This window comes from Eschrichtius robustus, chromosome 1 (assembly GCF_028021215.1).
Source record: "Eschrichtius robustus isolate mEscRob2 chromosome 1, mEscRob2.pri, whole genome shotgun sequence".
Taxonomy (NCBI): Eukaryota; Metazoa; Chordata; class Mammalia; order Artiodactyla; family Eschrichtiidae; genus Eschrichtius; species Eschrichtius robustus.
The window spans coordinates 182417120-182433551 of NC_090824.1; the positions used below are offsets into that span (position 1 = coordinate 182417120).

Sequence of the window (16432 nt, forward strand, 5' to 3'; positions counted from 1 at the left end):
AATTTATTTTGCACATTAGACCAGTATATCTTAAATCTACTTTTGTACCTGGTCCACAAACCTGAATAATAACTAAAGAAATATAAGGTAGTGTATATTAGTGCAGCTCTCTGTTTGAAGTGAATAAGCTCATCAAATATGAAACGTTCATTTTTAAGGCCCCTTGAGTTTCAGTTAATGCCCTCAAATGGTATTTGAAAGATGCTCTCTGTTAGCCTGACTATTATAACTATTAAGCCTGACTTTAAAATGAGAAGTTTAGTCAAGGTGTATTTATTACTAATAAACTTGGATAACACAGTTATTTAATGATATCATTAAGCAAGATGTTATAACTTTTGTCTTTTAATACCAGATGAATTGATACTAGTCTCATTTGGAACTGAATCTTTTTGCTCTTGACTAGCTATGGATATGAGAATCTTTATAATCAGATTTTAAATTTAAGGATAAAGGAATGCTTTCTTTGGCATATTGATATCATCATCAATAAAACTTTAATGATAGTACTAGTTGCTAGGGCTATAAAGAGGTAAAGCATGTGCTTTCAGAGCTTGGAATATACATCCTAAAGCTAGTTTTGCACTTACATAATTTATAAAGAGCATTTTAAAGTTTGGTTTTCTCAGTTTCAAAAATGTTTTATTTTGCTTTTGTCCATAAATTCCTTATAAATGTTTCATAATTACAAATTGTATAGTAGTAATTGAATTTTATTGACACCCAGGGAGATTATTAGTCAGAGCATACCTCTGGGATCCTTTTATGACATACTTTGATTTTTTCTTTGTCTAGATTAGGACCAGGCAGAAAATCATAAGTATTCCAGGTGCCAGTCATTTCCTATTTATCCTGCCAGGGGGCTGGTGAATTTGCTCATAGAGGAGAATGCTGCACCATTGGAGGGAAAAAATGCTCAAGTTTCAGCTTCCCAGGACTATCTTGGAATAAATTGCTAAAAGAATTCACTAATTCTCCTGGCTGGCAGCTGTGAACTTTTGTTGTAAGGAGTGGGCATAGTGCAGCTTACAGGTCACATGTTGCTGACTGCTTTATTTAAACTTCATTTTGAAAGTACAGAAAGTAAAGTTTGAAGTACAGATAAAAGCTTTAGGTATATTACATATGGCTCGTCATGCTAAAAGTATTTCCACAATTCTGAATTGTGATGTGATGAATATATTTATTTTTCAGTTTTATATGGAAGTTGAGTTTTTACCTTTTTTACATTCCAGTATCATTTTCTCGCTGTAGATTATGTACTAGCTCTTTAGAAGATATGAACTCTCTATGTTTTGGACTGATGTTCTACATTCAATCTGAGGGAGGAATTTAAAAAATTTTAAAGCTACGTTAATAGAATGTTAAATTTAATTTTTCACAATAATGTCAACAAAAGATACAAAGACAGGCCTCTGAAGCTTTGCTTGTATTAGTGTTTGACTGCATGTGGAAGTTAAATCGTGGAATGTCACTTTTGGAGTGACCACTGATATTACTCAACCCGTCCGTTCAGCAAGGGTATATGTTGGCAAATAGGAGACTAGAAATGAAGGTTTGATTTATATTTTCATGTTGAAATGTATATGGTAGTGGTTTTGGTCAGGGATTTTATTTATAAAGTCCAAATTGATATCATTCAAAATGATAATTTCTGAATTTATACGAAAAGTTAAATTTGCAGGGCTGTGGTTTGGTGGAAAGAACCACAGACAGGGTTTTAAGTGAAAAGAGCTGGCCTGATACTTACATGATCTTTGTCAGGAACTTGCATAGATGTGTTTTCTCATCTGTAAAACGAGTAAATATACCAGATGGGCTCTAATGTCTTCTCTAACATGATTTTTTTTACTTTTTTAGTGTAGTGATAGCCAAGTAAGTTAGGTTGTAGTAGCTGAAAATAATTTGATTCCTTTTTTCTTTTTTACAGTTTGAATTATTTTACAGCCAGCATTTCAGTGGAAGGAAACTTACATGGTTACATTATCTTTGTACAGGTAAAATGCATTCGATTATATCTAGTTTAATGAAATTTACCTCATATAATTATGTTAAAAATTTGGAAAGCGATTTCATAGGCCCTAATTATAGTTGTTGTTTTTTTCCTAATTTTAGTTTTTAACGTTTTCTTCTTCATCTACCTTTCTGGTTACCATTAAAGCAACTAATAATGAAGTTCAAGTGAAGCACTTTTTTTTTTTTTAATTTGCATTCCTTTTATTATGAGTAAAGTTGAGCACGTTTTTATATGGTTAAAGTAAGTGCAGCATTTTTAATAGTGTTTTATAATTATGCTACTTATAAAGAGTTTCTGAATTTTATAATGGTTTCCTACATTTCTGTAACAGACCACTTTTTATAGATATTAGGAATTTTATTTAGAAACCCAGACTTGATGAAACAGATATCTTAAAAACCTCTTCTCTCTAGATATGGCAGATATCCTCAAAAATTTCATTAACTATTATAGCATCACAAGGAGACCTAAACATATGATTTTTATTTGTAGTACTGTAGTGAACGGCAGTAGTAAACGCTTTTTCCAGAATGTCCCAATTAACTTCCAGTACTTTCCAGTCTTAGAAAAGTTTAATCAAAATCTAATCATTTCCTTAGCTTCTTCCTGGAACAGTGGGGTCTACTAATTGGAAAGTAGGATTAATACTTTGAGTGATTGGAGCCTGTATTCAGTTTCTCTAAGCTGCCTGAAGATGTTAGCCAAAGCAAACACTCAGAATTTCTCTACTTTTGCTAAAGCTATGCTTTGAAAAGTACATTGAATCAACTTTCTCTTTGTATAAGAGGGAAAGGATGGCCATGTATGTTAATGTCTCTTAGAAATGGTACAAGAAAATCTGATTAGTTGCCATACCTTTATTTAGGAAATTCACTCACCTAAGAGAAATTTCATCTAAGTAGTTTCTCGTAAGTACCATTTATTTGACTACTTTATATTTGGAATATGATGTCTCATTTTGTTAGTAATACATATTAGTACATAATAATTAGTACATAGTAATACATATCTTTACAAGTTTATCTTTATTGAACAAATTGGGCATTTTAATTTTTTCAGTAGTTTGTGAAATAAAGAGATGTTCATTGATATTCTTAGCAAGTGGTCGCTTAGTAGTTGGCCTTTAATTTTACATCTATTGTGAATTTTTTATATTCTCATTTAGTAAATATAATTGATTTTAAGGAAAAAAACATTGCTGGACCAGTGTTTTAATGTATGTGGATTAAGTTTACTTTTACTTCCCCTAAATATCTATCTTGGGGAGTTTAAACTCCTTTGCATTACCTCAGCAATAATTAGTCTGTCTCCTAAAGTAGTTTTAATGAGGGATTTACTATTTTGGTGTTTGGCAACTAGTTATATATTCAGATTAAGATATTATTGGTGAGAATGCTTCTTCGGTGGTCCTGTGTGCTCGTGTTGCATTACATCAGAAGGCACGTGGTGTCAGACTGTCCCACTGTGAGAGACAGTAAAGTGGCCACTTGGTTGAGGTGATATTTCCGTTGTGAGGAGACTGTTTCCCCTTTTCAATTAGCAGGTGATCTGAGGGGTGACACTTAGGGCCCAAATGAATACCGTCTTCCAGGAACAACTGTATCTGATGGTTGTAGCATCCACTGGTGATCACTGCTTGAATCAGTTATCTTCTTCCTGGTTGCAGATCAGTGATACTCTGTCATGCACTCAGCATTTAGTAGCTGGCATTCTTCTGTAAGAACAACTTTCCCTTAGAGACTGGGTTGCTGATAGGTAGTAGAGGAGTAACTTGGATGAAAGTAGTGTGAGAGTTCTGCCTACTCTTTATTTCTGGTAATTGTTAATTACCACTTCAATTATGGTGGTCTGATTTTTCAAGTATGTATGTATTAGAATATTTTATTCTAGTTTGGAGTTTCTTAAAGTTTGTCAACCTATTCTGAAGGTTAAATGACCTCTTTGTCATTTTCCTTTTCTGTTTACACAGCGGTAATTAAGTGAATCATCCAGATTTAGGATTTCCTTCCTTGCCCCACATGTTCCTCCACCCTTTCCCCAGTCTTTCCAGCCATGAGCTGAGTAATAAGAGAATGGTGCTGAAAAAAAGTGGAAAGAGGTCCATGTACCCTGACACCAATAATTTATTGAAAAATAGCAAGAAAAAGTCATAAAACAAAACTAACAAGTTTTCCTGTTTTTAAGGGTTGCAGAGTGGATTTGATATCAGTAAATGATACTTAGACCCCTTACTTGCATTGTCTCCTAATGCTCTTTGGGTTCTTGTGGCAAAAGACTCATTCTGTTTCCAAACCCATGGTAGTACATTGCAACATCTGTGACAGCTAGGTGATGGTCCTAGCTTAATCATCTAGGTGCTTGAGGCATTATTTTATACTTGTTTCTGGGATATGATTAAGCAGTCGTTGCACAAATGGTGTAATGCAGTTTACATGATTTTTTTTTTTTTTTTTGCCTCTCACCACGTTTCCTAAACTTTAATGTTGAGATGAGGCTCTTAAAGTGCTCTTTATACTAATTGTTAGTAGGACAGTCCTAATGACTGTAGTCTACTTAAACTCTACATGAATTGGATATTCCAATTAACTAAACTTCCTTTCATGAAAATTCAGAGATTAGAAATTTTTTCTTTAGGTGTTCCTATCCAAATAATTTTGAAAAATATTTCTGAATATCAGTTTTTAAAAAAATAAGTCGAGGCATAGTGCAAGTTAGAATAAGCATCTGTGTGGTCATAGTAAGCTGGAGAATTGACTTATATCCTTTAAAGTCTTTAATTACATAATGAATTAAATATATGTTATTAAATAATAAAAGAAGCACACAGTCTTGATCAGAGTTGCTAATTACCACTAACAGGGAGAATGCAGCCTCTGGGGTAAGTTCATGTAAAATACAGCTTCCTTGAGTTAAAATATAGAGCCCTAAAACCAAATCTCATGCTGATATAGTTTATAATTCATTAACAGTCAAATAATGCAGGATGTGTGTGTGTGCTTGTGTAAGAGAGAGAAAGAAATACAATCACTAAACCACAACTTTATTCTTTAGGAAGCAGTTTTTTGACTTGCATTAACTGTTTTTACATGTTACAAGTGCATAACTGTTTGACACACTGTTTGTTAACAAGCTCTTCAGTGTGCCGCCCCCTGGGATGGGTAGAACTGTAGTTGGCCTAAGCCTGATGTATCTTTCTAGCTCTCAGGGTAGTGTAGGGTCCAGAACATTGTTATTCCATCAACTATTTCAACAAAATAATGCATCTGCCTGTTTGTCTCTCCTCCCATTTGTGTTTGTTCCTAGAAAATTACTGGGGAGAAAAACATTATTTATGAAACAAAATAGCATTGTTATATTTTGGCAGAAATTATGGTTTAGACACTTTAGTACAGGTGTCCTCCTGTATGCTTGAACCTTCCCTGGGGTAGACCAGATACACACATAGGAGGCCGTTGCTGGTAGCAGGCTGTCATGCTCTCCCTTTGTCTGTCTGTTTCTCCTCCTACCTCCACCTCCTCTTACTTTTTTTCTGCCCAAGTCTTAGCCTTCCTATTACTATTTAAAGACATTGTTTGAGCTTACTGGTAATGTTATGATAGCTTAACCATGATTTATACTACATACTCAAAACTAAGAGCTGTCCCCTCCATCCCCCCCCCCCACCCGCAAACAGATGATTACATTGCTAGCAGGAATAGCTTTGCAACAATTTAACCAAGAGTTCTTGGTTCACTCTTTCAGTAGAAAATATCTGAAATAAACAGTTATTACTGAGGTAATTTTGGAATGCTTCTTTGAATGATGAGTTTATTGTCACAATTTTGTTTTAATTGTAGGTGAAGTTAAAATGAACTATTTGGGCAAACCATACGTAGCTATGGTCACAACATACCAAATGGCGGTTCTTCTTGCCTTTAACAACAGTGAAACCGTCAGCTATAAAGAACTTCAAGACAGCACTCAGATGAACGAAAAGGAACTGACAAAAACAATCAAATCATTACTCGATGTGAAAATGATTAACCATGATTCAGAAAAGGTATGGGGTAATAATAGTTCAAGGAATTTAAGCATTATAAATATTAAAGCTTTTTCATGGGATGTTTGCAGTTTTAAAAGTAAGGTTATAATTGTTAATGCCCTTTGTTCTTTGAGAAGCACTCGAATCAGCTACATTACTTCAGGCTCCTTACGGCCAAGAACTTGAGGCGTCACAGAGAAGGCTGTCTAAGTTGGTACTCGTGTGCCCTTTATAGATTGATTTTATTTGTCCTATACTGTGACAGTTTACTGAAAAATTATTAAAGAGTTGACAGCAGAAGGATTCTGGTTAATTGAGGTTTTAAAACTGTAGTCTGTCTAAATCTTGCTGGGGTTTTTTCCCCCATATGTTTAGTTAATATTTAATTACATGGTTCTGTGATAGGAAATGACAGCCTGTTGATGTCTATTTATACACATATTTAGTATGTGTAACTCCATCTCAGGTGCTGTCACTCTCATGTCCCTGAATTTCAGGACTCAACTAACCCCTATATATATACATATATATATATATGTGTATATATATATATATATACACACACACATATATATACATATATATGTGTATATATATATGTATATATATATATATTTTTTAATTAATGTGTTTATTTTTGGCTGCATTGGGTCTTCATTGCTGCGTGTGGGCTTTCTGTAGTTGTGAGCAGGGGCTACTCTTCGTTGAGGTGCGGGGGCTTCTCATTGCGGTGGCTTCTCTTGTTGCGGAGCATGGGCTCTAGGTGCACGGGCTTCAATAGTTGTGGCACGCGGGCTCAGTAGTTGTGGCTCACGGGCTCTAGGGCACAGGCTCAGTAGTTGTGGCGCACGGGCTTAGTTGCTCTGCGGCATGTGAGATCTTCCCAGACCAGGGCTCGAACGCGTGTCCCCTGCATTGGCAGGCGGATTCTTAACCACTGCACCACCAGGGAAGTCCAACCCCCATATGTTTTTAATATCTGTCATGAGAATTAGCAAGCTGATAGTATATTCCCTTTTTTCTTTATAACTTTTTTTTTCTAGTAACATGTTTTTGTTTTTAAAGTATGTCTTGGATATTTAAATGGTTAAAAAAGCAACAGATATGGGTTAAATCTCCTGCTTCAGATTATTGTGCCCATAAGAAAAAAGTCTGGTAAATGATGCTTGTTTTAATTTTGGTTCATGGCCTACGACTTATTTCTCTCATGAGTTCATTTTGCTAATGATGACTTTTGTAGCCTATAATTGAACAGCTCTAAATGGCATATATGCTAAAATTCAAATCAAGCTTTTCTTAATTTTGAGAAATGATTAATTTTTCTGTCTTCAGAAACTTAAAATATTAAGTTCTTAATATTAAGGTTTTAATTAAGGCAATTAATTATAAGTAAAAGTTTTTAAGTTTAAAATTTTAAGTTTAAATTTTTAAGCTTAAGTGCCTAAAAAGTTAAGTATTTTTCTAAAGCATGTTATTTTTACTGCCCAGAAACGTACAAAATAAATATTGATAGTTTGTTTGCACATTAAATTTTAATTATGAAGCTGGCATTCTTTAATAGAGTTTCTTTGGTTATTATTGAGAAAGTGCCATCTGCCAAGTGCTTCGTGGTCCTGCTGGCGGACAGATTCCACCGTATGACATGAGTGGGTTTCTTAAGCCCAATAGAGTTTAAGAGCTAAAAATTGGCTTAACAACTTCCACTTGAGAAAAGTCCACTCGCTTCTGGCAGAGTGAATAAAACGGGCGTTGAGGGGTGATGTCAGAATCACACCGGGGTCCTGAGGAAGTGATGCTTGTGTGCCATTGGAACCAGCTGGCTTCTCTAGTCAGGTTATTTTTAATTGGTATTTTATTACTGCAGCATTCAAAAAAAAAAAAAATTTGGTTGTTTGGTTTTTCAAAATTTGATGGAAAAATTATGAGCCTCGCTATTTCATAAAAATTAAAATGTTAAAATTCTGTTTAAGCCAATGAGCTTGACTCTCGTCAGATTTATCTGGTGGTAATGTATTAAACAGTTGGGCCAGAAAATAGCTTTATTCTAAATCTAAGCTGATTAAAATTCTATCAAGCATAAAATTAGGAAAGAATTGTTTTTTCTTCCATTATTTGACAGAAGACAATTATTTTTCTCTTAAATAATATTTATAATGTAAAAGATTATGAGAGTTGAGTCTTTTTTCCTTGGTCATTATTTAATTTCATGGCGTATTATTTGCAGCAATTGTTATTTAGTGATTTTATTTTTATAAATGTAAATGAATTATTTTTAATTGTAGGAAGACATTGATGCAGAATCTTCATTTTCATTAAATATGAACTTTAGCAGTAAAAGAACAAAATTTAAAATTACTACATCAATGCAGAAAGACACACCACAGGTAAGTACTTTCTAATGTCATTTCTTTTGGAAATATTTAAGCATTGGACTTTACAAGTGGTAACATTGAGACCAATGCAAAACTTTTCATATCAAAATTATGATACATCTTCTCTGGTTTATTTTTTGCATTGACTAACCTTATAAACAGTATTTTAGATTTTAAAAACAGTAGTATAATGAGTATCTTAGGAAAAAGCTGTCGTAGTTTAGTCATATTTGCTCTTTTGTTTTTGTTTTCTTCTCCCAGTTTTAATAATTGCCACACAGCACAGTATAAGTTTAAGCAGTACAGCATAATGATTTGACTTACCTACATCATGAAATGATGATCACAGTAAGTTTAGTGAGCGACCGTCATCTCATAGAGATGCAAAATTAAATAAATAGGAAAAAAAACTTTTCCTTGTGATGAGAACTTGTAGGATTTCCTCTCTTAACAGCTTTCATAGGTAACACAGAGCAGCGTTAATTGTATTTATCATGTTTACATTCTATCTCTAATCATCATTTATCTTATAATTGGGAGTTTGTACCTTCTGACCCCCTTCATCCAATTTCCCCTCTCCCCACCCCCACCCCCTGCCTCTGGTAACCACAAATCTGATCTCTTTTTCTGTGAGTTTGTTTGTTTTTGAAGTATAATTGACACTGTGTTAGTTCCTGTTACACAACATAGTGATTCAATATTTCTGTACATTTCAAAATGATCACCATGAACGATCTAGTTACAATGTGTCACCATACAAAGATATTACATAAATTACCCCACACTGTACATTTCATACCCATGACTCATTTATTTTGCCACTGGAAGTTTATACCTCTTAATCTCCCTCACCTATTTTTCTCTTCCCCTCATCTCCCTTCCTTCTGGCAACCACCTGTTTATTCTCTGTATCTGTAATTCTGTTTCTGTTTTGCTGTGTTCGTTCATTTGTTTTGTTTTTTAGATTTCACATATATGTGAAATCATACAGTATATGTCTTTGTGTGACTTATTTCACTTAGCATAATACCCTCCAGGCCCATCTATGTTGTCGCAAATGGCAAGATTTCATTCTTTTTTTATGGCTGAATAATATACCATTGTGTATATATATCACGTCTTCTTTATCCATTCATCTATTGATGGGCCTTAGGTTGCTTCCATATCTTTGCCATTATAAATAATGCCACAATGAACATAGTCATATTTGCTCTTAAACTGTATTAAAATATATGGATTTGTTTTGTATTCTTTCCAAAAATTTCTACCTTGAATAGTAATATAATCTCATATTTTTCATTTGTAAAATAATGGAAGGTTTTACAACACATTTTTCAAAGAAAAGTTGTGGAAAATGCTTCTCAAACTTTCCTGTGCAAATGAACCACGTGGGGATGGTGTTAAAATTCAAATTGTGAGCTTGTTGGTCTGGAGTGGGGTCCGACCCCGGGTGAGCCAGTTTGCACAGTGAACATCTGCTGTTGCTTGTTTCACCTCAGCAGCAGTTGTTGTTCTGGGGAAGCCTATTCATATCACTGAAGTTTCCTGATTGCCTCCTATGTGCCACCCTGACCTTGGGCTCAGGGCAGGATGTGAAGGTATCAGAGATGCCAGGCCACTCCAGGGACTTACTCCCCCATGGGAGACAAATGTTAATCAATTGCTGTTAAATTTGAACCCTAAAATGTTCAAGATCTCATTTTCCTGTAGGCTAATGATAATAATTTGTAATATGGATTGTATTTTCTCTTTTAAAAGCTGTTATGAGATCCCTACTGATGTGGCATTGCCTGCTTGTGCCTCTCCTCCACTGTCTTTCCTTGAGCTCCATGCAGAGAGGCCCTTCTGGCCCATCCTTGCTGGCTTCTCTGCTGGAGTCAAATGGAGCCCTTCACAGCTCTTGCCCTTGAAGCCTGCTCCAGTGTGCACTTGGAGCCAGTTACTAAAGTCTACAAGCTTTGTGGTATAAGTTTTTACTCATTGATAGGACAGCAGTCTTGAAAACTATTACTCTCTGTCACTTAAGTTCTCCTTTATTGACTACTTACACTGAGTACAATTTACAATAGTGTTCATTTTTTAAAAAATAACCTTCCAACTTTAAGTTAAGAAATTATACATAACTCACTGTAAATATTCTTTTGGTAATGGTTATGTTATATTGGGCACATAATCGTATAATTTGATTCTCAGTATTGATTGGAGATTTATTTAAGCTCACAAATAAAATGAGTTAAAAACAAGTGCAGTGACTTAATGTCTCATTGGCTTTTTTTGTCCTTGTAAAACAGGAAATGGAGCAGACGAGAAGTGCTGTAGATGAAGATCGAAAAATGTACCTCCAAGCTGCTATAGTTCGTATCATGAAAGCACGGAAAGTACTTCGGCATAATGCCCTTATTCAGGAGGTAAAAGGGGGAAAAGTCCTCAAGACTTCTTGGGGCAGAGGGTATTAGGATTAGGAATGTTTCTTTGTGAAGATGTTACAGAAATAATACGACTCCCAAATAACATAAAAAAATGCTTCATTACTTAATGAGAACAGTACTCACTTAAAATTTCAGTATTAAATTCGTGTTTGAATTTAGAGGTCTAAGCCTCATCGATTCAGTCTTGTGTCCAGTTATTGAAGGACGTGGACCACATCACACACTCACTCATTCCATGAATACATGAGCATCTACCATGTGTGGAGCCCTGTGCTGGTCACCGTGGGGTGCAGAGCAGCTCAGGAGGTGGCTCCTGCTGTTTTGGAGTTCAGTCTAGTAGGGAAGAAACACGTTATTGAAATAATATGGGAGTAAATATAAAATTACACTCACAGGCAACAAAGAAAAGGTATACAGTAGCATGAGAATGTGTATAAAGGTCTTGACTTGGGGGTGTGGCTGAAAGCTTTCCTGAGCAGGTGTTACTTCAGCTAAGAGCTGAAAGTTGAGTAGGGGTTAAGTGGAAGCTTGAGGGGTGTATATGAGTAGTTAGATAGATGAATTAGTTTATGGTTTAATTTAGTTATATATGACTATTATTAGATTTTGCTGTATCCGTGTTCTTCACAGTTTTTATCCCTTCACAACATAAAGGTTGGGCTTTTTCCTTAGTTTGCATAAAAAGTTATTTGCTCCAGTGCCCTCCTGGTGACAAGAGCACTTTAACATCCATGTCTCTCCCACAGGTGATTAGCCAGTCAAGAGCTCGGTTTAACCCTAGTATCAGCATGATTAAGAAGTGTATTGAAGTTCTGATAGACAAACAGTACATCGAACGCAGCCAGGCGTCAGCAGATGAGTACAGCTACGTAGCGTGACGCGCGCTCCCCCAGTGTGGATGTGAGAAGGTCATTGCCATCGCCATCCGGTGTGTCCTGTGGGAGAAAGCAGGCCTGTGCCTCCATAATTTGGCCATTTGGCAGCCCCTGTTTCTCTGCTGTTTACAACATCACCAGTGCCACGTCATGAGCGTCAGAGAAAATGCCTAGAGATATTTCAAGCTCATGTCATTATGACATTTCTTAAAACTTTATTAAAAAAGAATGAGTGAAGTATTGCTGAAATGTGGAAATTTGGCTGGGTACCATGCTTTTTCTCCCCTTCACGTTTGCAGTTGATGTTTTGTTGTTTTTTTTTTTAATGTATCTTAAAGGACATAAGATAAAAAACTTAAATATTGTAATATGACAGATAACCTAATAATTGTATCTACATTAAAATGACAAACATGATATTGCTGCTTGTCAAATAAAAAATAAAGAAATAGAATGCCTTTTTTATGTGGATGGAGTATCACAAAATAATACATATAAATGTCTGTGAGTTTTCAAAGCAGCTCATGCAGCTTTAGTTGCATTTGTATCTGAACAGTGTAATTCACTTATACTCCTACATGAAAAACGTCTAGATTGTTGTTTTTGAATGCATAAAGATGCATTCAGCATAAAGAATGTTTTATTTTTATGGATTAGAACTACATTGGATTTGAGCGTTTTGAATAGTGAGGATTGAATTCTATCAAGAGTTTCTGGTGGTGTCCTGCTGCAGCTCAGAACCAAAAGTGAGGGGAATGTGTGTGACCTCACATCTGGCTCAGAAAGAGCTGTCATTCAAAGGTTGTCTTACTTTTGTTTCCACAGTATGTCGTTTCTAATGTAGACTAATGCCCCACCTCTGCTGCTTTCCCTTCTCCCTTCCTCTGGGTTGTAGGTGATCTTGTGGCCCCGGTGTATTCCTCCCATACTCCTGCCTGCCTGTTACCCTTCCACGCCCTACCACGTTCACACGAGAGTCACTCTCCGACGTCACAGGTGTTCTTAGCAGTGCATATCTAAATACCTTTCTTTTTTTTTGTTTTTTAATCTGTGTGATGCGTTACACCAGCTGCCACTTGCGTAGACATGAAAGTCCATTATTTTGTTTATTATATATATCAACAGCACCATTAGAATGCTCTGGTCTATTTTCATATTTATTATCTATCTACCCTTCCCCCACCACAACACACATACAATTTTTTTAAGCGGAGATATTTTAAAGCATATCCTACATGAATCATTTACAATACTTCAGTTTATATCTCTAACAGAAAAGGCCTTTAAAAAAAAAAACACAACCACAGTTACTTTATTACACTTAACAAATAAACAATAACTTCGTATCATTTAATATATGGTCCATATTCATATTTCTCTTATTGTTGCAAAAATGGCTTTTTCAGTTAGTTTGATTGCACTTTTTCTAACTCATGTCTCTTAAGTGTTTAAAAAATCTACTGAGCTTTTAATGACTTCTATACTGTATTTCTCATTTTCCCTTTTTTCCCCCAGAGAGAAAATAACGGCAAACCATATAATATTGTACATCCACTGTCAAAAAACAAATCTTTGTTTTGATAACTTGTTGATAAAGTTTTCCACATTGATTCCTTTTTTTCTTAAATATTTATAAATGTTAAATTAAGTCTTATCCTGATATCTAATTGTCAAGAAAATATATTGAAAAATGGACAAAATACTTGTGCTGAGGTCGACGGAAATGACTGACAGGAGTTGTTGTCCCACCCTTTTCCCCATTTCACCTGAAAGGAAACATATTGGAGACACGCTTGTCATGCCCTTAACCGAGTCCCCTCCCAAGACGGGGCGGTGAGTAGAATGGGTTTAGCGCACTTTCTGCGGAGGAGCAGGAGCTTGGGGAAGAGCTGAGGCAGTCGGGTGGCGTCAGGCAGTGGACGTCATGGCACCAGACCTTGGCACACAGCTCTGTGCATGGTGCCCAGTGCTGTGGGCAGGAGGGGTCGGAGCGACAGAAGGGCAAGGCGAGGGAGGAGAGGAACGGCTCTCAACGCTGTACCTTAGAAAACGAAAGGAATATGACCACAACTTTCAGAAGCTAAAAAAGAAATCCTGAATACTGAGGTGGTTAACATGTGAGCCAGGGATGTATTTTACAACCAAACAATGTGCAGCTCTTGCCAACACTTTGCTCTTTCCCTTCGAAACCAGATACTTTGCTGCTGGAGGTGCAGGTTTTTTGTTTTGTTTTTTTTTAATTTTATTTATTTATTTATTTATTTATTTATGGCTGTGTTGGGTCTTTGTTTCTGTGCGAGGGCTTTCTTTAGTTGCGGCAAGCGGGGGCCACTCTTCATCGCGGTGCGCGGGCCTCTCACTATCGCGGCCTCTCTTGTTGCGAAGCACAGGCTCCAGACGCGCAGGCTCAGCAATTGTGTCTCGCGGGCCCAGTCGCTCCGCGGCATGTGGGATCTTCCCAGACCAGGGCTCGAACCCGTGTCCCCTGCATTGGCAGGCAGACTCCCAACCACTGCGCCACCAGGGAAGCCCCAAGGTGCAGGTTTATTCTAGGGTTTGCTCCAATACTTTACGACAATTGCTTTAATATAAACAGAAGAATAGACACTCTGGGGTTTGTGTTTTACTTTATAACTTACGATCTTGATAGGATTTTATAACCTGTGTATGCTACAATGCTATAACATTCCTGTTAATTGTTTTTAAATCTTTATTGAAGGCAGACTATGGCTGGTGCTTCCACATCTTATTTGTTCGATCTTCAGACAATCCTGTTAAATAAGCAGCGTTCCTCTCTTTTCACAGGTGAGGAAACTAAATGTAGAGTGTTTTCCAAGAATCATTGCCAGAAACTGCAGAACCTGAATTTAAAACCCAGGCAAGACTGTGGACCTAATAAATACAGTCTATTTATATAGAGTAGCCTGTGAATTAGATAGAAATAACTTCATGTTATACATGAAGAATAGTTTTTCCTGACTTTTCAGAATAAAAGTTTGTGTCTAGTTAATTTGTGATTTAATAAACACTTTCTATTTTAGTTTCTTAAGGTACTTATTTAAGCTGTAAATATACATGGTTAAGTGACTTGGCTCAAAACTGATTCATGGCAGAGAGTATTTGTGAATGTAATATTTTACATTCACATGCACAAGTATAGAACATTTATTTCAAGTGCATGTATTAAATGCAAGCCTGTTTTCAATTAGAAGTTTTTGAGCTCTATGGTAGCAATGGGTAATTTATTGAGCTCTTAATTTTTGGTCCCTAGGACAGATTCTTGGTTGAGCAAGGTCAGAGTAAAGATGTGAGCTTTTAAAATACTAGTCCTAAGGGCAGTTGTAAATGCGCCGTAGCTAAATGAGTGGAAATTAATATGGAAAGGCTCACTGGTTGAGGATTGGTATGTTCATGGAGCATACTTTAGGCTGAAGCAATTAAATCAGGCAATCCTAGGTGAGACGTAAGCCCCATTGGTTGGAGTTCGTTAAAGGTGGACTTCACTGATGGGCAGGAATGATTTTCACCTGCTGTGACTGTGCCCCCTGGGAAATAAAAGGTTTTCCTCCCCAGCTTTCATCCAGTGTTCAGGCAGTCCCCCTTCCTTTGTCACCTACCAGCCATGCCCTGGGGCCGGCTCTTGTGTGGGTACCATTGCTGCGACCATCAGCAGCCAAGATATGGTCTGTGCCCACGTGGAGCGTTTTAGACTTGTGACAGTCGGACGTGAACATGCCATTCCAAGTGTAAGTGCTCGCGAAGGGAACTCCTGGCTCTCGGAGGAGGTCTTGTAAGAGAAGTTGAAAGGCAGAAAAAGGCAGGAGAGTGCAGGGGCAACAGCATGGATCCCGAGCGGATCCAGAATACCTGTGTGCCTGAGCTGCTGGTGTTTACATGGGTGAACTCCATTTGCGTGAAAAGAAAAAAGATGATGGTCATGTTTTCTTAGGTGGTGGGTGCATGAATATTCCTTTAATTATGGTGTGTAGTGTATATATTTCTATTTTTGGTGTTCGTGAACTATTTCAGAGTATTTGCAAAGTTCAGTGGGAAATGGCTACGCTGCTTTCGTGTGCAGAATGGACTCGAGAGGGCAGAAGTCGTGTGAACGCAGGAGGCCTGGAGAGGAGCAGTGGCGCCCTCTAGAGGGGGCAGTGGATAAAGCTGACACCACTTCCCAGTGAATTGGGTGAGCGAGGAGAGGGGTGAGTGAGATGACCCCAGACTCTTGGCTGTCACGGCGATGCCATCCAGTGAGATGGGGGACCTGGACGGGGTCAGGGTGGAGAAGGAGCGGGATGAGCTTAGTTGCAGACACCTCGCACGTGACGTGCCTGTCGTGCCTGTGAGGTAACCCAGTGGAGCTGGCGGTTGTTCATACGGGCCTGGTGCTCCACCTTGTAGATGCTCTGATCCTGAACCTCAGAATCCAATCCTAGAGGCTTCTTAATGCATTCTCACTCCCCTGACTCTTTAGCCCTTGAATTAACGTCCAGGATAAATGCAGCTAGAGAGTAACAGACATTTGCTACCACACGAATATAGTACATACGTCTTAAATCATGAAAACAAGGATGAACAGGGATGAGAATATCTAGTTGTTTATACACGTTCTAGGGTTTGTCTTCCTAGAACTTCAGACGGTGGTCTTTGTCACCCTGCTTGGAGGCGAGGACACGTTTGTAGAAGTAGCAACATTGAGCCGTAAGTCAAAGTGC

General features: G+C 37.2%; 1 protein-coding gene across 4 annotated transcripts in view; it reads left to right on the plus strand.

Annotated features, from left to right (window-relative positions):
* The window catches only part of CUL2 (cullin 2), an 81865-nt gene extending 69713 nt beyond the window's left edge, over positions 1 to 12152 (plus strand). For all 4 annotated transcript variants that reach the window (XM_068560752.1, XM_068560744.1, XM_068560734.1 and 1 more), the window contains exons 17-21: positions 1931 to 1997; positions 5854 to 6056; positions 8321 to 8422; positions 10702 to 10818; positions 11586 to 12152. In XM_068560752.1, coding sequence (XP_068416853.1) covers positions 1931 to 1997; positions 5854 to 6056; positions 8321 to 8422; positions 10702 to 10818; positions 11586 to 11717 — 621 coding nt within the window. In that variant the 3' untranslated portion in view covers positions 11718 to 12152. The remainder of the gene's footprint in view (positions 1 to 1930; positions 1998 to 5853; positions 6057 to 8320; positions 8423 to 10701; positions 10819 to 11585) is intronic.
* Positions 12153 to 16432: the final 4280 nt, after the last annotated feature.